The 23,650-nt window shown below is 37.5% G+C and overlaps 3 protein-coding genes across 3 annotated transcripts in view; 2 read left to right on the top strand and 1 right to left on the bottom strand.

Moving 5' to 3' along the window:
- Window positions 1–11,069, bottom strand: part of LOC134659406 (zinc finger protein 728-like) — a 44,035-nt gene extending 32,966 nt beyond the window's left edge. Inside the window, exons 1-3 of the mRNA XM_063515050.1 lie at window positions 10,842–11,069; window positions 10,084–10,219; window positions 4,026–4,085 (exon numbers count right to left, since the gene is read on the bottom strand). Coding sequence (XP_063371120.1) covers window positions 4,026–4,085; window positions 10,084–10,219; window positions 10,842–10,970 — 325 coding nt within the window. The 5' untranslated portion in view covers window positions 10,971–11,069. The remainder of the gene's footprint in view (window positions 1–4,025; window positions 4,086–10,083; window positions 10,220–10,841) is intronic.
- A 2,099-nt stretch (window positions 11,070–13,168) lies between these two features.
- On the top strand, window positions 13,169–16,693 carry LOC134659669 (gastrula zinc finger protein XlCGF57.1-like). The gene is made up of 5 exons (XM_063515350.1): window positions 13,169–13,324; window positions 13,502–13,637; window positions 14,198–14,257; window positions 14,953–15,009; window positions 15,215–16,693. The coding sequence occupies exons 1-5, from the start codon at window positions 13,196–13,198 to the stop codon at window positions 16,666–16,668; spliced, it is 1,836 nt and encodes a 611-aa protein (XP_063371420.1). The 5' UTR covers window positions 13,169–13,195; the 3' UTR covers window positions 16,669–16,693.
- A 1,386-nt stretch (window positions 16,694–18,079) lies between these two features.
- On the top strand, window positions 18,080–23,297 carry LOC134659662 (zinc finger protein 271-like). Its single transcript, XM_063515338.1, has 5 exons — window positions 18,080–18,351; window positions 18,868–19,003; window positions 19,450–19,503; window positions 20,342–20,398; window positions 21,323–23,297. Exons 1-5 carry the CDS (start codon window positions 18,223–18,225, stop codon window positions 23,239–23,241), a joined length of 2,295 nt encoding a protein of 764 aa, XP_063371408.1. The 5' UTR covers window positions 18,080–18,222; the 3' UTR covers window positions 23,242–23,297.
- Window positions 23,298–23,650: the final 353 nt, after the last annotated feature.

A 23,650-nucleotide genomic window follows, 5' to 3' on the forward strand; every position in this document is an offset into this window, starting at 1 on the left:
ACTTTATAACTTACCAGTCGAAATTGCCCCGCTAGACCTTGTACAAATATATACAACTTAAAATTCGAGTTAACCCCTCATTTCAAGTCATAAAAAATAATTTGTTTAAAAATGTACATTGTACTTTAATAGTTAAATAAATAATAAATAAAACGTTTATTCACAAATCTCGCTTACAAGAAAAAGTACTTTAATAGTTTTCAATAGAGTTGAAAATTATAACTGCCATGTAGTGCTGCGTGGGCGGTAAAGGGTTAAATAGACAAGTTTAAGTTAGATATTTATAAACTACCTAGCTTAGTGCCTTGTTTGCCAGCAAACCACATTGTGGTTTGGCAGTTTTTAGGGTTCCGTAGCCAAATGGCAAAAAACGGAACCCTTATAGATTCGTCATGTCTGTCTGTCTGTCTGTCTGTCCGTCTGTCCGTCTGTCTGTCCGTCCGTATGTCACAGCCACTTTTCTCCGAAACTATAAGAATTATACTGTTGAAACTTGGTAAGTAGATGTATTCTGTGAACCGCATTAAGATTTTCACACAAAAATAGAAAAATAACAATAAATTTTTGGGGTTCCCCATACTTCGAACTGAAACTCAAATTTTTTTTTTCATCAAACCCATACGTGTGGGGTATCTATGGATAGGTCTTCAAAAATGATATTGAGGTTTCTAATATCATTTTTTTCTAAACTGAATAGTTTGCGCGAGAGACACTTCCAAAGTGGTAAAATGTGTGTCCCCCCCCCCTGTAACTTCTAAAATAAGAGAATGATAAAACTAAAAAAAATATATGATGTACATTACCATGTAAACTTCCACCGAAAATTGGTTTGAACGAGATCTAGTAAGTAGATTTTTTTTATACGTCATAAATCGCCTAAATACGGAACCCTTCATGGGCGAGTCCGACTCGCACTTGGCCGCTTTTTAACGATTCCGGTCTCCGACTTCGATAGTCTTCAGTAGCTCCAATAAGTCTTGGTCATTTGGTTCATAAAGCTGGCCACAAAGCGCAGGGGAGTCGAGACTGTCACCCTAGGGCCTAGAGTATCCTTTCCTCATTCCTTATAAAATTGGGACCAGGGTCAACCCTACTTCCAAAACCAATTTCTTTTTCAATTTTGCAAGCCTGACTCCATGTCAAATTGCAGCTTAATAGATGTAACGACCACTGAGCGAAGTCGCGGACTGACTTGGCGAAACTATAATGTAATAAGTTGACTACGGAACTCTAAAACTGAGTGCCATGCCAATGAGAGCCAATGCCATCTTGCATGTCTTTTATACAACAAATCACTTTTAATTTAGTCATACTTATTCAATTCTACTAATTTTATAAATCTCGTAGGTTCCTCGTGGTGGACATTTATAATGTGTTTCTTAACTTTACCAGGGCGCTGAAATTTCTTACAACATATTTCGCAAGCATACGGTTTCTGCCCAGTGTGTACACGATTATGAATTTTTAGTTCTGCAAGAACTACAAAAGCCTTGTTGCAAATATCGCAAACATGCGGTCTGTTTTCCTCGTGCATTCGTCGGATATGAACATTCAAGGCAGACTTATGTCTGAATGGCTTTCCGCATACTTCACACGAGTGTTTTTTTTCCTCGTGAACCTGCATGTGGTCCAGTAAATTTGTCTTCGTTCGGTATTTTTTATGACATACTTCGCACTCGAAAGGTTTTTCTTCATTATGTGTTTCTCTATGGGTTTTTAGAATACCTTTTGTCGAAAATCGTTTGCTACATATTTCACACATAAATGCTAGGTCTTTCTTTTTATCTGTGGATTCTTTCTCAATGTGTTTGTTCATATGTTTTACTAACGTCCCCTGTAATGCAAATTGTTTCCCACAAGTATCACAACTGAACTGTTTGTCCATAACTTGATTGTGTTTCTCTAATAAATGTTTCTTTAAGCTACATCTATAGCGGAACTTAGCTTCACAAGTTACACAGGTATAAGGGTTTTCCCCCGTGTGTACGCGCATGTGTACATTTAAAGTCTCCTTTATTATGAATCGTTTACTACACAGGTGACATGCGTACTTATAGTCCTCAGTGTGAACTTTCAAATGTAGAGTTAAAGCACCTTTAGTTGTGTACCCTTTATTGCATGTTTCACACTTAAAAGGTCTCCCTCCAGAGTGATCAACTTTATGAGTATTCAAGGCAAACTGTGTATTAAATTTTCTTTTACAAATGTCGCAAGTGAACGGATAATCTCCAGAGTGATGTTTGGAATGAGCATCTAAATAGTGTTTATCCGCAAATTGCTTTCTGCATATATCACACGTAAAATATTTGGCGGATCCTTGATCTTCTGATTCTTCTGAGGACTCTTTTTTGCATGTAGTTATTTCTCCTGGCTCCACGCGATCCTGATCATATTTCACATGAGTATTTTTATGTTGGTTTAATTGTCCTTTATGTCTATATTTCTTGTTGCATATATCACATTCGTATGGTTTTTCACCCGTGTGTATCCGCATATGAGAATCATAATCGAATTTCTTTACGAATCCCCTTTTGCATAATTCGCAAGAGAATTGGAATTTTCCTATGTGGTTTGCGTAATGCTCATTATAGTGGCTCTTCTGTCGGAATCGTTTGTCACAGATTTTGCACGCGTAAGGTTTCTCTCCAGTGTGTATCCGCATATGAGTAATATATTGATGTTTGTGTACGAATCCCCTTTTGCATAATTCGCAAGAGAATTTGAATTTCCCTATATGGTTTGCGTAATGAGCATTTAAGTGGCCCTTCTGTCCGAATCTTTTGTCGCATATGTTGCACGCGTATGGTTTCTCTTCAGTGTGGGAGCTGCGCTTGGTAACGTTAGGGACTGGCGCGACCGAGGCGCTGTGGGACGCGGTAGGAACGGGTTGAGCAAAAGGCGCTGGCGAACCTTCGTGTAATGCAACTGGAACAATAAGAATTCATATTAGGAAGTGGCATGAGTGTACATAAGAAACTTTTTCGTCCTATAGTAGTTTATGCAACAGTGATATAATAAGGGTTCTTAAAATTCAAGGGTCGAAGTTACAAAACGAGACGTAGTCGAGTTTTGTAAAAAAAGACCCGAGAATTTTAAGAACCAATTATGAGCTGTTGCATACATTACTTTTTCTATGACAGCTGCAGCAAAAAAAAAAAAAAAAAAAAAAAAAAAAAAAAAAAAAAAAAAAAAAAAAAAAAAAAAAAAGAGTTATTATTTAAAAAAAATTGAGTTATTATTTAAAAAAAAAGAGTTATTATTGTAAATGAAAACATACCTCTTTCAATCAAGATGATCGGAACTTGTATCTTTAAAAAAAATAAAGCAGTTGTATTATACTCATAAGATGACTGCTAGCAGTCATCTTATGAGCCTATAGACAAAGCATTCAAATGACATTGCTTTAGATATCACTGTCAGTCATTTAATTGACACATTTAAGTGCTGGAGTAGAAAAAGATATTTTTAATACACTATGGTTTTCTAGCATCGCTAATAGTAACATACTTAGTACGAACATAAGTATTTAGACGAATGTGAACTCAGAGTTCAGTTACTGAAATGTTATGTTCTACAATTACATTAACATGACATTTCAGTAACTGAACTCTGAGTTCAGTTACTGAAATGTTATGTTCTACAATTACATTAATATTTTTTCATCACACTTGCTCGAAAAAAATCTTATTTCAGGAAGGTGTATTGAAGGACAAATGCCTATATTGTTCCCGCAGGAGTTATGGATTGTAAAAAAAGCTATTACTCTCTAGGGAGTTACAGTATTACAAAGCACGTGGGCTAATTTGAGAGCTCTAATCAGACTTCTATGTTTTTCTAGGTTGGGATACAGCTTTCGAGAGTACATACCTGATACGACGTTGCTGTCAGCCATCTCCACCTCCGGCCCCTCCTGCTTGATCGCGCCTGCCGGAAACACGGCTTAATTGTACACTTAGGTAGGCAAAAATATAACTCAAGTTTAGGCAAATACTAAATAAAAGGCACCCCTCGTATAGGACACTTACGCGAAATGGCGTCATCTCCAGTCGGTTTCTCTAACTTGATTTTGAAGTTGTCACCCGCAGCTGAAAGAAAACGTTATTATTTTATTATAGTGAACTTGTTAAGCATTCATTTAAATTTCATAATAGTTTGATGAAACAGACAGCCGTTATGAAGTTAAAACAACTAAAAACAGAATTAGATACAGCACGTTTATATTGAATTAGGTTCAGAGTTGGTGTTCTAAATGGGCAGGAAAATTTCATAAAAATAAATTGATTAATAAAATTAAAATCCTGTGGGTCTTTTCCACACATCAAGCTATAAACTACATACATATATGTAGTTAATTTGGCTGCGCGCGTATTTTTTTTAAACTAATATCGCCGCTATACTTACTCAACCTCGTATCTGCAACACTCATTTGATGACAAAAACACCCGTATTCCGAATGAAAGAAAAGCGACATTTCCATCAAATGATTGTTGCAGATATGAGGTTGAGTAAGTATAGCGACGATATGTAAACAAACAGCGAATATTACACATAAACCACCTCTTCCCCTCGGACCCCGTAACAGAACGGACGCATTGAGAACAATATTTATTATACTTCTTTAAAAAAAAAGTACAAATAAAAATAAATTTCTCACAAATTAAATCATTGCGAAATAATAGGAGCGCAGAAGTTGACAAGTGTGCAAAATGGAACCAGACGGACCCACTGAGTGAGTGCACATTCTCGACCTTACGTATTCGCCTCTTTGTCATCACCGCCACGCCGAATTACTGTACAAAAAAGAGACGAAACTATTTCTGTGAGGCGCAGGAGCAAGGGATCTTACTAGACTGGACGGAAAGAAAATTTATATGAAATCGTCGATAGCGACCAGCTAACATAGACCCAGGTATCTCATTAAACTGGACGGAACGAAAATTTGTATGAAATCATCGATTGCTACCAATTAACCTAGACTCTCGATAAGAATTAAGAACTGCATTGCCCAAGACATACTGGTTACGTTATATCGATAAGTTAAGAAACCAAAGTACTCTGAACCTTGCACCATCACATTTTTATGCGATCCTGGTACCTCCACTCTACGACTTACACAATCCACGCAAAATGTCACCACTAAAACGTACGCCGCCGCAAACGAAGTCGTCAGCAGCCTCGGCTTTTAATAAAATTCCTCATACAGACAAAACCGCAGAAATGGAAACTGCCCAGGCCCAGGCCCCGGCCCCGGGTGCAGCGGATGAACTGAATACTCCGGCTATGCACGAGCTTGAGCCTGCCCGACCGGGTACGGAAGGCACCCCCGACGATACGACACACCAGCGGCGTTTCAAAAGAAAGTTCTATGAAGACAGCAACTCTGGTAATATGGAAACAATTATGGAGCAAATGAGGAGCATGTTTGCCTCCTTCTCACTTGAACAGGCGGGCCGCTTCAAGGACCTGCAGGACTCAGTCTCGAAAATTGAGAAACAAAATGACGGGATCTCTAAGACAGTAGACTTTTTGTCAGAAAGATATGATGAAATCCTGGAAAACGTAAAAGAGCTGAAAGAAGACAAAATAAAGGATAGAAAACATATCCAAGAACTGGAAAACAGAATTGAGTTACTTGAAAGGAAATTAAAAGGACCTGCCATTGAAATTAGAAATCTACCCAATCAATTGACGGAAGACAATCAATATGAAACAAAAGAAAAATTATGTGAAATTGTAAAGCACATGGGGCAAGCTATTAAAGTAGAAATTAAGGATGCGGACATAAAAGATGTATTCACGGTCAAAACCAAACTGGAAGACAAGAAAACAATGTACGCTGAATTTACATCAGTGATCAAAAAAGAACAAGTTGTAGACGCTGTTATACAGTTCAATAAGGGCAAGAAAAATACAGACAAGTTGAATGGAAGCCACCTGAAGCTCAAGGATCCTAAAACTCCAATCTACGTCTCGGAAGCCCTCACCCGAAATGGACAAAAATTACTGTACACAGCAAGACAGTTTGTCAAGAACCATGGTTTAGCTTACGCATGGTCATACCGCGGAGCAATTTACTTACGTAAGGCTGAAAATCAGAAACCCATAAAAATAAATAGTGAGGCCGATCTTAATAATATCTCTATCCCGAAATGACTAGTCCTTAAGTTACTGATATTATTACTTAAATTGTCAATATACATTTTTACTAGTTTTAAGTCACACATACATTTCCCACATCAATCCCAAATTAATGTAGACACATCATTTCTAAAATGTCACAGTCATTTTTATCAATATACACACACATTAACCCGTAGCCACTCCACACTTAATGATAAACAATATAAACCCTTCGAGTACATTATCAGCAACACAAATGCACCTTTTTATAAAAGACACTTTGCCTATTATTACAAAAGTGAATGAAATAAATCATATTTTACAAGACTTAGACCATATATCGGTATCTAAATCGCTCATCTCTGATGTTGAGTCCTGCAAAGCGCAAATTCAACCTTCGTCGCTCAAAATCCTAACCCAAAACATACGTAGCATTAACAAAAATTTCTCAGAGCTCATTATCCTTCTTACGAGGCTAGATTTCGTATGTGACATAATTGTGCTTACCGAATGTTGGCTTTCGTGTGCTCCGGTAATCCCAGTACTAGAGGGTTATAATTATTATGTAAGCAAGAATGTCAATAACCAAAATGATGGAATTGTTGTCTATGCCAAATCTAATCTCAGGATCGAATTCGAAGAGCCTACCTTTCAGGATTGCAACTGCCTAGTACTGAAAATAAACTCTAAATATACTTTAATAACAATATACAGATCTCCTTCCTACTATGACATTCAAAACTTTTTATCATCTCTAAATAATGTCCTACTAAATTTACGCAGTCACCAAAACCTTGCTATTATAGGTGATATTAATATAAATATATTAAACAATGAACTGGACTCACGGGTTGGTCAGTACCTAAATCTGCTTGCATCTCATGGACTATTGCCTGGTCATAATTATAGTACACGTGACGAGAGCCAGGCTTGTCTGGACCATGTCATACTGCGATCAAAAATAACAACTCAAACAGTGGTAATACAATCGACTCTCACTGATCACAAATCGGTACTTTTATGCCTTCATGAAAAGGAAATAAAATCTCTCGAAAGTCATACGCGTACTAAACTACATAAAAAGTCTTTCGACGACGATTTAAAAAATACTAACTTTAATGAAATTCTCAGTATACAAGATCCTAACTTAGCACTTAACTTATTTACTAAACGAATTCAAAATTTGATATTAAAACACACAATAACATACAATTTACCTCGACGCAAATTTATTATCAAACCTTGGATCACACCGGGGCTCCTCAAGTGCATTCGAAACAGAGACAGATTACATACCAAACATAAGAACTCGCCAAATAACGAAATATTAAAACTAACGTACCGTAGATATAGAAATTTTTGTTGTAATATTCTGAGAAAGGTCAAACAAGAATATGAGAAGAAAGAAATTAATAAGGCAGGAAATAGTAGCAAACTTCTATGGAATACTATAAAAAGTATAACAGGAACAAATAAAACTGAAAACCTGGTTAATGACTTATTATCCGCCTATGAAACACCTGAGGAAGCAGTTGACAAAACAAACGACTTTTTTGTAAATGTGGGTAGGTCTCTAGCCGAAAACATACTATCCAAATCAAATTCTATGACAGAAACTACAAAATTAAAAAGACTTACAAATTCAATGGTCCTGTTAGACACTGACGAGAAAGAAATAGAAAATTTGATTATGAATTTAAGAACCAAATGTTCCGTAGGATGGGACCTGATCCCAAACTACATTATCAAAGAACACAAACATATTTTTATCCCGATTCTGACTCATATTTTTAATAGATGTCTAGCACGAGGTATATTTCCAGAAACCCTAAAAAAATCTCTTGTCAAACCAATTTACAAAAATGGAAATAAAACATTGCCAAGTAACTATCGCCCAATTTCAATTCTGCCATCAATGTCAAAGATTTTAGAACGTATACTCAACGTTAGACTAAACAATTTTTTAGAAAAATTCAATATTCTATCTCCTAACCAATATGGCTTCCGATCAGGTAAATCGACGGATGATGCGGTGCAAGAACTCACTAGTTTTATATCCGAAAACCTGGATAAAAGAAAAAAATGCATATCCTTATTTATGGATCTGGCCAAAGCCTTTGACTCAGTGCACATACCCAAGCTTATAGATAAAATGGAAGCGGTAGGCATACGTGGGAAACCCCTGGATATTTTTAAGGATTACCTGAGCAATCGAAGGCAATGTGTGGCTGTGGGGAAATCCATAAGTAAGGACCTGCCAATTAAGTTTGGAGTACCACAGGGAAGCATATTGGGGCCAACGCTGTTTCTTATTTATATAAATGACCTGTGTGAATATGCTATCCCTGATACCAAAATTATAACGTACGCGGATGATACGGTACTCTTGGTTGCAGAAAAATCCTGGGAAGACGCCTTCCATAGGGCACAGATTGGATTAGATACTGTAACAAACTGGCTAAGACAAAATATACTAACGATAAATGTAGATAAAACCAAATATATTACGCATTCTATCAGAGCTCCTGGACAGCCTCCAAACGAACTACGACTAATAGCGCATGAATGTTCGACTCCTCTTGGTGTTATGTGCTCCTGTAAACCAATTGCCAAAACTGATACTATAAAATATCTTGGAGTCACAATTGATTCGCAATTAAACTACAGTGCGCATATAGAAGGGTTAACTGGAAGAGTGCGTAAGCTAATATATATATTTAAGAATATGAGACATGTCGCTGATAGTTCCTTACTAAAACGTATATATTTTGCTTTGTGTCAGTCGATTTTATCGTATTGTATCTCGGCTTGGGGAGGTGCGCCCAAAACAACTCTAATACATCTTGAAAGAGCACAACGCTTCGTACTTAAAGTTATGCACTCTCTGCCTTTCTTAACTCCCACTGAATATTTATATAAAACTGCAAAAGTTCTGTCAGTAAGACAACTATTTATTTTAAGCGTTGCCCTCAGATACCACTCTAAACTTGACTATAATATACAACATGTAAGAAATAATAACTGTCGAAGAGCGTTCTATGTCGGGCAAAGATCCAAAAGATTTAACACAGCTTTTAGCCGAAGATTTTTTGATTTTAATGGACCATATGTTTATAATAAACTTAATAAAACACTAAATATTTATAACACAACTAAAAGGGAATGTAAAACTATTGTTACTAACTGGCTTTTAGATCAAAATTACGAAAACACTGAAGAAATTCTGAATATAATTACTTAACTAACATTTAAGTCAATTTTTCTGCATAGACACTCACTCACTCACTCACTCACACACACACACACACACACACACACACACACACACACCAGCTTCAGATTTAGATCTATAAGTTAATTTTTCTGTATTAATGATTTAAAATGATTCTCAATTGTCTTTTTCTCTTTTTTGTATAAAAATTGTATAAAATATAAACATCTCCTACAACTAATATTCTGGGGAGGAGCGCTGTTTACCCTAAAGTACAGGTTATACCTATTTTCTAGTCTTTAAGGCAATCACTGTAATATGATGTTTATAAATAAATTATTATTATTATAAAAAAAAAAAAAAAAAAAAAAAAAAAAAAAAAAAAAAAAGTAACCTCCGCCGCATTTTGACAATTTCGAGCTTGGGCTTTGTACTATCAGTGTCAGTCCTAACAGCGACGCGCGTTATAAAATAAATGTCCGTGTCCGATCCGTTCTCACCCGTCACTTCCGGTACAACATTGATGTTCGAGCGTCTAACCCATTGCTCGTTCCTCGTCGAGTCCGTAATAACGTCATCAACAAATTTCGCCAGTTGGTCCAGTTCCGATCTGCTTTCCTCCAGCACGCCGACGCGGGACTCTGTAACGTAGTTTAATACCTTACTTCAGTTTAAAGCTGTAACAGACGGGCGTACTGGACCGCGACCTTGGTCCGGTCCGAGGCCTGCTATATCACATTCATAAAGCTTACTCGCAGAGAGTACTCCCTTGAGCCGCTTGTGCAGTACGTCCTGCACGCGCTGCACTTGCAGCTTGAAGTCGCTCGCGTCCCGCAGCCGCGCCACGCACACCTCGCAGATCCCGCACTCATCATTTCCCAAGCTTAGCTGGAACACAAAATAAAAACTATGTTATTTACAACTTGTCATATAAGTAATGAAGCAGCTACTTCAATTTGCAGGACGGTTGTCGTGATGCAAAAGCAGAGAGCGATGGAGAGGAGCATGCTCGGTATAAAATTACAGGATAGAAACCGCAACTCTGACATAAGAACCAGAACAAAAGTAGCAGACATCCTCACCCACATAGACATGCAAAAATGGAGATGGGCAGGCCACACTATAAGATGCAAGACAGAGAAGTGGAGCCAAAGAATTCTCATGTGGCAGATGGGTCAAGATCGAAAGGCACTCAATTAACACGATGGGAAGACGAAATTATACTCACAGTGGGACCACTCTGGACAAGGGTGGCAAGAGAGAGGAAATACTGGAAGGAGTTGGAGGAGGCCTTTGCCGACAGGCACACTGAACTAAGAGACTTCATATAAATATTCAAAACTAAAATTACTACTAAAATCAACAAATATTTTCAGAATAAAGGGCTATATAAATAAATAAATAAATAAAATTTAAGAATCCTATATGTCTACAAGACATGTTGCGAGAGATATTGTCAAATAAATGCATAAATGTAAACATTTGAATAGGATAATGGTTTCATACTTACATCTAAACCGAAGCATTCTCTCAGCATATCATAATATATCTCTGCTTTGCCGAGGTGATTGTATAGTATCTTGAGACCTTTGTCCGGAGGGCGCACCAGGCAACAGCTACATGAGTAGTACTCCTCCATCGTCGTATAAGCTGGGATTGAGTAAATGTCCCCTTGGAAATATTGAAATTGCTGAGCACTACTCAATTAACATTAGTGTGTTATTGTTTCATCAAGCCTTTATCATGCCAATATTAAGGTTAGATAAGACTCGGCCAGTATATATATTATTTGATAGTTCATCTAGATAGGATATCTGACCAACCTACAAAGAAACAAAACAACTCAATATACTTACATACTAACACAAAACTAATAACAAATATGCACACTACAATAAATACAACCTAACATATCCACGGGTGGTAACACTACTTAAACATGTGTCTACAATTTAAGATTATGTTAGACATACATTTATTCAAAACGGTGTAAAATTTAATATTGGCTGGACAAGTTCTCTCACATGGAAGAAAGTAATATATAGGATGATGTAAATTAGGACACTCCAATAGTAAATATATGATTTCCAGTACCGTCATCCAGTCAACATTCACAGTGCCTTGATTGATCACTCGACTATGCTTCCAACATTATTTATATTTTGTGGATTGGGTCCCACTTCTCTAAACTGTAATAGTGGATCTGACTCATTATAACTATGGGTTATGTAATGTACACTTACATTATAGGGAGTAACCCCAAGGGAGTAGTAACTTTGCTTTGTTTGGTAATTTTGTTTTGTCAATCAATTTACTCTTATTATTTTATTATGAACACCGTGACGGCACGTGGAGTATTCATAGTGTGATTCTGGTCATAGTAAATAATACAATTTGATCGACTCAAGACGCGTCGCGTCGGGTGGCATCGCGTCACGTTTTATTAATGTTTTTCGGGCTTGCATGTGTACAATTGCCGAATTTAATATTGATTAGTTTTATATTGTTGTAACTATCAGGGCGAACCCTATCTGCTATTTAACCACTGATTACTTACCCGTAGCAGCTATAAATGGAGACTGTGATAGTAACTACCAAACTAGAAAAACACGACAGTGATACTTGGAAATTTCACCGGGAAGATTTTTTTAAAGTGGCCGAGTGTGTCAACGCCACGACCACGACGGGCAGAATCTTTGTGAGTCTGAGTATTGTATTCTTTAGGTAGAATCAATCCATATTCATTATTCAATCACAGGCATCACAGCATATCTCTAATCTAATCCATCATTTCATTGACGACCAATTGAATTGACCATTGACAATATGAATTGACAGTTTTTTTTTTTTATTTGCAACGTTTTGCTGCGCTGCAGAAGCCAAGTTCAAAATATTACGCCAAGATTTTCATGTTTAAAAATCCAACCACAAATTATTATTATTAACAAACGTTTTATTTAACTCTCAGATATCTTACAAATATCCGTCATTTTTTACTGACAAGATTTGGTTGACCAGCTATAAGCGGCAAATTTGAAAAATGTAGGCGCGGAGGGATATCGTCCCATAGAAAATTTGAATTTCGCGCCTTTTTTTATGAAAGAGAAGAGTCGTGGAATGTATGGGGCCCAATCATGGCCCAATACATTCCACGACTCTTCTCTTTCCGCACAGACTCTATGCCCTCTGTTGATTGGTCATTTTCTGTGTTTTCTGTCATGAACCTTCTATGTTTTCTGTCAATGGTCATGTCAATGAACTTCTGATGGCGTCTGACTTTATTTTATTCATGATTTTATTATGGCTTTCTATATACATGGAAGATGAATATAAATGCTTGTAAACTAAATCAAAGACTTTAGAGACGCTTCGAACATCTGTCTCTGTGATTGGATTCTACCCATCGTGGCGTTGACACTCTTGCTACAGCTAATATTGAAAAAATTGTTCTCGGTGAAATTTCCGAGTAACTCTTCATTGTTGTGTTGTTCTTGTTTGGTGGTAGTTATTATCATAGTCTTGATTAACTGCTACGGGTAAGTAATCAGTGGTAAAATAGCAGATAAGGTTCTCCCTGATAGGCGAGACATGGGCGAGACTGCTATGTCGCCATGTTGTCTACAATTTAATACACCAAGTAACCGACAGATATAAAATGGACGTAGACATGCATTATGCTCTGTAAATAAATTTGGTGTGCTTTCCGAAAAAACTTACTCCTCTGGCGATTCGAGTAGTAAATATACAACATTGGTGATTTGTCAAGAAATAATAGTAAATTAGAATGATAATAATGAAATAGTAAAAAATATTTAATAATTAAATTTATAAGTGGACATTTACCCAATCCCAGCTTATACGACGATGGAGGAGTACTACTCATGTAGCTGCTGCCTGGTGCGCCCTCCGGACAAAGGCCTCAAGACACTGTATAATCATTTCGGCAAAGCAGAGATATATTACGACATGCTGAGAGAATGCTTTGGTTTAAATGTAAGTATATAAACTTTATCATATTGTCTACAGAAGTGACCTTTTTCTAAAATATGTCTGACCTAGTTATAATAGGCTCCCAATGCTTTTGTATCATGTATAGCTTCCTGCAAATTGATGTAGCTGCTTGCTTAATTATATGAAAAGTTCTATTGAAGACTTTATTTTGTGTTCCAGCTAAGTTTAGGAAATGACGAGTGTGGTATCTGCGAGGTGTGCGTGGCGCGGCTGCGGGACGCGAGCGATTTCAAGCTGCAAGTGCAGCACGTGCAGGACGTACTGCACAAGCGGCTCACGGGAGCGCTCCCTGCCAGTAAGCTAGACCTTAGAGTCAGCGCCGGTCCGAGCACTTGGTCAGGGGAGAGCAAATTGAGAAATTGCAGTTCCATAGCATCCCTCACAAATGTCACAATAGGCCGCCTTACATACATAACAATCAAAAGTAGGGTTGGTGGCAATTTTCAATGAACTGCAACATTGATAGTGAGGTTTGGCAATAAATGTCCAGTCCCAACGATCCTGGAACACTGTGCATGTTATGAAATTTTGTTTGTGAAATACCTAATTCAATATATACGTGTTGTTCTGAATATGGGTTTAAAGCCCCGTCTCCATATCGCGCGGCAAACCATCGAACATCGGCAGCCGCGCGCAATGGATACCGGGCTGCCGCGCGAGCCAACTCGATGCGCCCGGTATCAATTGCGCGCGGGTGCCGCGCGAGTCAATGTTCGATGGATTGCCGCGCGATATGGAGATGAGGCTTAACAGTAGTTACTTTATGAAGGCTGTCTGTTCCTCTAATCGACTATTATATTCAAATTAATGTTAAACATGCTTACAATGATATAATAACACAATATTTCCTTTCAGCTGAGGGAGACAAATTCAATATCAAGTTAGAGAAAGCTACTGGAGATGACGCCATTTCGCGTAAGTATTCTATAGATACTCGTAGACATGTGGGTGAATTAACTTATAGGACACTAATATGGAAGCAATTTCAATTATTTCTCTGACATATTTTTTCGAAATTCTTTGAAAGAATTACGTTCACATGACGATAATACTTACTTATTTATCCCTCCCTTGAAAGCCACCCTTTATTTCTCCAAAATTTTCAGCAACTAATATAACTCGGTCGAAATGAAATTTTACGCTAACTGACCTAAGGACGGATATTTCAAAATTCTAGAAAAATGTTTGAATATCAGTATTAGTGGGTTGATATCAGTATCAGCGACAAAAGCTTATCAATCTAATATTTAGTTAATTTCATTTTTATGTATATTGTTTTTCTTTGTATCAGTTCTTTTATATTTTGTAGTTTCACAGTGCCTTGGTTTTATACTGTAATGCTGTGTTACTTATTTGATCAATAAATAATAAATAAATAAAATAAATCAAAAATGAAGTTTTGGATAAAAAACTATTTAAATTTAAAAACAATATTAGAAACCAGTCGTTCGGGATTAAATTTTTGTATGGAAGAAAACTGTCGCGCTAAGGATGCAAAGAGTTTAAGAAAAAATCGCACCAAAAGTACAAACTAGTGTATTCCTTCCCGTCCGTAAACATGACGTTATTTTTGCCTACCTAAATGTTCAATTAAGTCATGTTTCCGGCAGGCGGGATCAAGCAGGAGGGGCCGGAGGTGGAGATGGCTGACAGCAACATCGTATCAGGTGTGTACTCCGTGAAGGTGTGTTCCAGGGAACTAAAATAACTATAGATGTCCAATAACAGCTTCGTAAAGTACTATGTACTTTTTAAACAAATGTATGCAAGTCATGCAAGCCTGCAATTGTTTTACAATTGCAGGCTTGCATGACGAAAAAAATTCTAATGAACTCTCATTCCACTTCCTAATATGAATTCTTATTGTTCCAGTTGCATTACACGAAGGATCGCCAGCGCCTTTTGCTCAACCCGTTCCTACCGCGTCCCACAGCGTCTCGGTCGCACCAGCCCCTAATGTTACCAAGCGCAGCACCCACACCGTAGAGAAACCTTACTCGTGCAACATATGCGACAAAAGATTCGGACAGAAGGGCCACTTTAATGCTCATTACGCATACCATATAGGAAAATTCAAATTCTCTTGCGATTTATGCAAGAGGGGATTTGTACAGAAACGTGAATATGTTACTCATATGCTGATACACACGGGTGAAAAACCATACGAATGTGACATATGCAACAAGAAATTTAGACATAAAGGCCAATTAAACGTACATAAAAATAGTCATTTGAAATATGATCAGGATCGCGTGGAGCCAGGAGAAATAACTACATGCAAAAAAGAGTCCTCAGAAGAATCAGAAGATCAAGGATCGGCAAAACATTTTACGTGTGATATATGCAGAAAGCAATTTGCGGATAAACACTATTTAGACGCTCACTCCAAACATCACTCTGGAGATTATCCGTTCACTTGCGACATTTGTAAAAGGAAATTTAATACGCAGTTTGCTTTGAATACTCATAAAGTTGATCACTCGAGAGGGAGACCTTTTAAGTGTGAAACATGCAATAAAGGGTACACAACTAAAGGTGCTTTAACTCTACATTTGAAAGTTCACACTGAGGATTATAAGCACGCATGTCATCTGTGTAGTAAACGATTCATAACAAAGGAGAATTTAAATGTACATATGCGCGTACACACGGGAGAAAAGCCTTATTCCTGTGTAACTTGTGAAACTAAGTTCCGCTATAGGTATAGCTTGAAGAAACATTTATTAAAGAAACACAATCAAGTTATGGACAAACAATTCAGTTGTAATACTTGTGGGAAACGATTTGCTTTACAGGGGACTTTAGTAAAACACATGAACAAACACACTGAGAAGGAAACGGCAGATAAAAAGAAAGATCTAGCATTTATGTGTGAAATATGTAGCAAACGATTTTCGAAAATAGGTATTCTAAATAACCATAGAGTTACACATAATGAAGAAAGACCTTTTGAATGCGAAGTATGTCATAAAAAATACCGAACGAAGACGAATTTACTGGACCACATGCAGGTGCACGAGGAAAAAAAACACTCGTGTGAAGTATGCGGCCAGCCATTCAGACATAAATCAGCCTTGAATGTTCATATCCGACGGATGCACTCCGAAAACAGACCACATGTTTGCGATATTTGTAATAAGGCTTTTGTAGTTCTTGCTGAACTAAAAATTCATAATCGGGTACACACTGGGGAGAAACCGTATGCTTGCGAAATATGCTGTAAGAAATTTCAGCGCCCTGGTAGAGTTAAGTACCATCTTGTAAATGTCCACCACGAGAAACCTACGAGATTTGTTAAATTAAAAGAATTGAATAAATATGACTAAATTAAAAGCGACTGGTTGTATAAAAGACATTAGTTTCATTATTTAACTTTATTGCACAATAAAAATAGTAAAAATGGCGAACTTAATGCCTTAAGGCATTCTCTGCCAGTCAACCATAGGGCAAAACAGAAATTCTCGAGTGTGGGTACAGTGGGAAAAATATTTCACAAAACGGCAACTATTAAAAATTTGGACATTAACAACATTAACAGGACAAACTCACTTAGGTTACACTCAGCAGGTGCTTGTGAAGCATGAGCTGAGAACATTGGATATAAGATGGCCTTTGCTACTCGGGAAGGTAAATAAAATATCGTCAGGTGACAAGCAAAAGCAAAACTCACTAAGTTCCACCACAAGTTCATAGTCATAGTGAACCATATTAGTACGAACAGAAGGTTCATTTCTGTTTAAATATATTTTTTGTAATTAGTGAGTTTTGCTTGTCAACTGACGATATAGAAAAAATAGGTCAACCACTTGTGTGCGCACCGAGGGTTCCTTACAAACTTATGTATATTAAATTGCATTTAGAATACTATTGTATACTGTACTACATGTATGTCGATTTTAAATGAATACGTGAAATGACACTGCCTGTCAATGATACGAGTTTGCAGATCAATTAAAATATGTATTTCAATTTATCTGCAAACTCTTCAAGAAGTTATAAAACATGAAGAATAAAATCATCAAATTAATGTTATAGTTTTCGTTACCTATTAAAACCGTTTCGTTATCGATAAATATCATATATTTATAAAGATGCAACCCGCCGAGGAGCCGGACAAACGGTACCTACGATACGAAAGCATATTTGCCCAAGCTACTCTCACGGTTACTCTATTAGCCGTAACAGACTACCGCGCCGCCGTTTAGTCGGTAAATAAAACTTGGCATATTATTCTAAACTTGGCCAACAAAGTAACCGGTAAGTGCCGGTAATGGACAACACTATCATTCAACTAAAAAAAAATCTCGTCGAGGGTTGCCAGGAGTACGATAATTATCGTAAATACACGATAATTTCGGTTTCGGTACGGATTACGATCCAATGCCGTTATACGATAATGTACGTAAAAGTTTGATAATTTTACCGCTGGGCCTGGGGCTATGCCACTCAAAAATTTTAGTATTTAAAGAAATATGTGATTTTTTCACTCTGGAAGGTATTGTCAATTAGGCACTACAAAAAAAATAGCTGTTATAACATCTGGTAGGAGAATGTGAGTTAAAACTGATTTTTGCACAATTCAGATGTAAATCGTGTTGTCGTTAAATATATATTGGACTTCTTTGATCGACGTACGCCAATTTTTTATCGGTACTTATAATTTTGATACGATAATTCACTTTCGTTAATCTGGCAACGAGACTCTCGTTAATGTCAATAATGTCATGTCTGTCATTTTGATTACAATCGGACATTGAACGAGATGACGCCATTGCTCGGTCGCTCCCCAATTTCGAGTTTTCGATCGATAACATCTCCCTGTTTGTCTGGAGATACAAGATTGAATAAGTGAACTTCTGTTGTGATTCTCAAGCAAGGAAATGGAGGAGTTACACTCGTGCAGCTGCTGCCTGGTGCGCCCTCCGGAGAAGGGGCTAAAAACGCTGTATAAACATCTCGGCAAAACAGAGATATATTACGACATGCTGAAAGACTGCTTCGATATTAATGTAAGTATAGATAACTTTATCGTTCTCGTTATTACTTGTACATACTGTTCTAATAATTATTTACAGTTTTGATGTGTCTGTGATGACGCATACTCTTATAATAGTTTCAAAACATGCACCGCCCATTTCGCTATTAGAATTTTAACCTGAAATATGTTCAGTTTTGTGTTGTAGTGACGGTGTATGTCTAGAGTTAAGGTATCAGTAACGCCAAGCACAAATAAGGTCGTACATAGACCCGCCAGTTCCTACTCTATCTGACTGACTGCTGTGGCGCAACGACCCGAAGTGGATCTTGGCCTCCAACACCAAATACCGCCATGTTACTCTGTCCAAAGCCGTTTCTGTCCAGTCGACTGCGCCGAGTTCGCTAAGGTCTTTCTGCAGTTTGTCTCTCCACACGCATGATTATATTCCGCCGATCGGCGGAAGCAGGTTCTATCTATCCCTCAATCAGCAAGCATGTTTTGTTTCTAATCTTTAAATTAAATAATCAGTTTTAATTGTAACTTTCAGCTGGGCATGGGGAATGACGAATGTGGGATTTGCGAGGTGTGCGTGGCGCGGCTGCGGGACGCGAACGACTTCAAGCTACAAGTGCAGCGCAGTCAGGCCGAACTGCGCGCAAGGCTCAAGGGAGTGCTCACTGCCAGTAAGCTATAAGACGTACTAGAATAAAGGGGATAGTTTGGAACTCCTATAGCTACACATTGCTGTATATCAATGCCTAGTACCCATAATACAAGCTTTGCTTAGTGTATGGCTAGGTCGTAATGTGTAAGAGTATCCCCTAAAATTTACATATTAGGAGACAATCTAGTGTGCTAGTTTTCTGATGACCCTAGGAACCACTTCTTGCCAAATTGTGTGGTAAATGTGTGAATCTTTCTACCAGAAACTGTTGTTAGTGCACCATCGGTCAACACTTTCAAAAATACACATTTTAGAACTTTAAAAAGTGCAAAATTAAATTCAAGTGCTATTCATTAGCTCCAAGAGCTGCTAGTGTATCAAAATAAATAACAAATAATAATTTACAGTCCTTCACTGAAATGAAATAGACCACAATGTGAACTGTGAACTCATTTTTTGCTGCAGGTAACAAGATGAAAATCAAGTTTGAGAGAGCTGCTGGAGAGGAAACCATCATTCGTGAGTATATTCATTGTAAAATTAAAGATTCAAGGCATTAAGAAATGGAAAACTGATATATACATGTTTTTTTAACTGTGTCAATTTCAGGGGTGCATTCCTGAGCTTAAATTAAGTTTACTTTCTCAAAGACACTGGTATTCTAATTAACTCCATTTTGAAGATAATCAATAATTTATTTACAAGAGCGTGTACACTTGCCTTAGGGCCTGTTCACACATTTCTCAGTGTTTAGTACGAGTGTAAACACAAGTATGTATGTACTATCTTGGACGATAGATGTTCAAAATGACTTTGATATCAATTTTTTGCTTGAGTTAAGTATAATGTCTGTGTTACAACAACGATTTATGCAGCATTTCAGTTCAAAGAAAATTCAAAGAAAATTCAGTATGTATGACATTTAGTTTCCTAAATGTACTTAGCCATACCCCGAAGTTAGCGGAATTCAATAACACCATGTATACTCAAGTTACACCAGTGGGGAGACACTCCTGACTTCGGGCAAACTCGGCTCCATTCTGCTCAGCATTGCTCCGAGCAATTATTAGGTCAACCCTAATGTCACAACTTGACATCTCTTTGCGTGCACGACCACAGATAAGATAATGGCTTGAATCTTGACAACCCTAAATAGCCGAAAGGGATAGTGCCATGAGTTAGAAAGGGATATCATGATTCGACCCTGAATTGCTGTCAAACTTCGGTTTTGTAGTAAGTGAAACGTACGGTACGGTACTGTACGGTATTACTATTACTTATTCTGTGGTTACTGGTTACACATGTATTTGATTACTTAAAATTGACTTATGTCTGAATAAAACCTTGTGTTCTGCAGCGGACATCAAGCTGGAGAGGTCTGAAGTAGAGATGGCTGACGGCGAGGTCGTATCAGGTGTGTACTCATTTAAGTACAGATGTAGTGCAACACATAATTGTTTTCCATCGTATATTCACGGAAACGTTCGTATTGGTCATGCTACTTCAGTCAACCTCAGTACTTTTTGTACCGAGACTGACTGAATAGCAAGACAGGTTCGTACGCTTCCGTGAAAATACGATGGATAATAATTATGCACATCTGTAAGCTTCTTTCTCGTTCCGTTCGAAATTAAAATCGGATCCCAGGGTATGTTTTAGAGTAAACACTGGGTGATTTTGTGGTCGTATTCTTGAATGTCATAATTGTGTTGAGATGGTCATACTGAACAAGGTTTCCCATGAGACCGATATGAAAATCGTGAATTAATTTACCCTTGGGCCGATACGTTTCCTCTAAATAATCTACGGACCCTCAAGGTGTCCATTAGATTATTTTTCGTGATTATGTCGTCCCACGTGGATATTTTTGATATTCAGCATTATGACCCCAAAATCACCCAGTACCAGTATAGACCCTAATTTAAAAAAGTTGCATCCTATTCGGGTCTGGAGCCTTGGCAACCTAATACCGAAATATAATAAAATAATAATATAATAAAAATCGTTATTTCAGACGTAAGTCTATTGGGGTTAGTATCATTACTAAACATAAAATTAGGGTTAATATTATATAAAACTAAAAAATAAAATAAAACAAAATTAACTTAACTATATAGCACAAAAACTAGATTTAACGGAAGTGACCGTCAAATGTTCTTACAATTTCGATCCAGAACTTGAACTGGGAGTCTAGTTTCCTCACGACGCTTTACTTGACTTCCCTAAGTAGACACTTATTAGCGGATGGGTGAAGGACGGTTATTCGCAAAGTCAACGTAGGATCTTGCATACGTTTCATGGATGGTACCAGATCTAATGTTTGTTCTTATTATTTCAGTGGCGATATACGGAGGACCATCAGGGCCTTCAGCGCAACCAGTTCCTACACCTACAGCGTCCAACCACGTCACTTTTATGCTAGAACCAACTCTCACCGACCTCGACGACTCCAAGCCGGCCTCTTCCACCAACCGCAGCAAGCTCTACGAATGTGACATTTGCCACAGAAGGTTCCAGAACCCATGTGCGAAAAGAAAACTCATGATCCATCGCCGCTCCCACACTGGAGAGAGACCGTACTCGTGCGACGTATGCGACAAAAAATTCGTACAAAAGAGCCACTTAAACACACATTACGCACAACACATGGGAAAGTTCAAATTCTCCTGCGAATTTTGTGAAATGAGATTCACCCAAAGAAGTCCTTGGGTTGTGCACATGCGGATTCACACCGGTGAGAGACCATACTCTTGTGAAATATGTAGTAAAACATTTAGACTCAAGTGCAATTTGAATGTTCATCAAAAAAGTCATTTTAGATATGATCCCAATAGCGTAGAGCCAGGCGAAATAACAGAATGCAAAAAAGAGGAGTCAGAAGAATCGAAAAATCAAGCACTTACAGATAAGATAGATTTCACATGTCATATATGCAAGAAGCAATTTTCAGAAGAAAATTACTTAAACACTCATTTGAAACATCACTCTGGAGACTATACATTCACTTGTGAAGTTTGCGATAAGAAATTCAAGACGCAGTCTGCATTGGATAGTCATAAGTTCGATCATAAGGGGGGAAAACCTTTTAAATGTGAAGAATGTGGTAAAGAGTTTGTATCAAGAAGTGCTTTCGGCCTTCATTTAAGAATTCACACCGGGGATTTTAGATACCCGTGCGATGTATGTAATAAACAATTCATACAAAAGGCTGGTTTGATTCAGCACATGCGTGTACACACTGGTGAAAAACCTTACACCTGCGAGATATGCCAAAAGAAGTTCCCATATAGATGTAGCTTTAAGAAACATTTATTAGTTAAACACAACAAGGTCATGGATAAAAAGTTTTCTTGCGATATTTGTGGGAAACTATTTTCGCTGCAGGGGACTTTAGCTAAACATATGGACAAACACACTGAAAAGGAAATGAAAGGTAGTAATGATTGCAGTGACGCCAAAGATTGCAAAAAAGAGTTTTCAGAAAAATCGAAAAGGCAAACGTACGATTGCGATATATGTAATAAACAATTCAAAAGCAAAGATTATTTGATTGAACATATGCGAACACACACTGGTGAAAAGCCTTATACCTGTGAATTATGCCAAAGGAAGTTCCGATTTAAAGGTAGCTTTAAAAAACACTTGTTTGAAAAACACAACATTGCTGACAAACCTTTTTGCTGCGATATTTGTGGCAAACTATTCGCACTCCGAGGGCCTTTAACTAAGCATATTAAGAAACATGTTCAGAAAGAGAAGCAGGATAAAACGCAAAAGGAGGAACCAAAGGATTTTATGTGTGAAATATGTAGCAAACGATTTTCGACTAAAGGTATCTTAAAGAATCATAGGATAACACATTCTGAAGAAAGACCTTTCGAGTGCGAAATTTGTCACAAGACATTCCGAAAGAAGAGACATTTACAGGACCACAAGATGGTACACGATGATTTCAAACAACACTCGTGTGAAGTATGCGGACAACAATTCAGGCATAAATCTGCCTTGACAGTTCATATACAAAGACTTCACACAGAAAGTAAGCCACACGCATGCGACATTTGCAAAAGGCCGTTTTCGGTGCTTGCCGAATTAAAAACGCATTATCGGGTGCACACTGGTGAGAGGCCATATGCTTGTGAAATATGCTACAAGAAATTTCCACGACACGACGCGGTTAAACGACATCTTGTACGAGTTCACCATGAGAAGCCTAACAAATTCATTAAATTAAAAGAATTTAATAATCCTTACTGAAGTTATAGAATAATCTTGTGCTCGTACTTGTGAAGAACTCTTTACTGTTAAAGTTAACATTGCAATTGCTTATCGTAAACAAAAGTCTTACTTTTAACGTAGAATGCTCTAGTACAGAAACGTGTCAGTTTCTGCACACCTTTTAGAACAACAATGACCCTCTTTCAGAAAAAGGATTTTCCGCATAAGATTTATCTTGCCCCGAGCAAAGTAAACTATGTTAATATGTTTCTCTTACCTCACCTGACCTTACATGGTCGGGTATCCTTACTACGCAGTAAGTCCTCCTAATATAGAAATAATTTAACATGTATAGGTAGTAAGATAAATACTAATCCTAGATTAGAACGGACAATATATTCTATTTTATATGTATTTAAAGATTTTTTTGTAAGAATTAGACTAATAT

Source organism: Cydia amplana, chromosome 25 (assembly GCF_948474715.1).
Source record: "Cydia amplana chromosome 25, ilCydAmpl1.1, whole genome shotgun sequence".
Taxonomy (NCBI): domain Eukaryota; kingdom Metazoa; phylum Arthropoda; class Insecta; order Lepidoptera; family Tortricidae; genus Cydia; species Cydia amplana.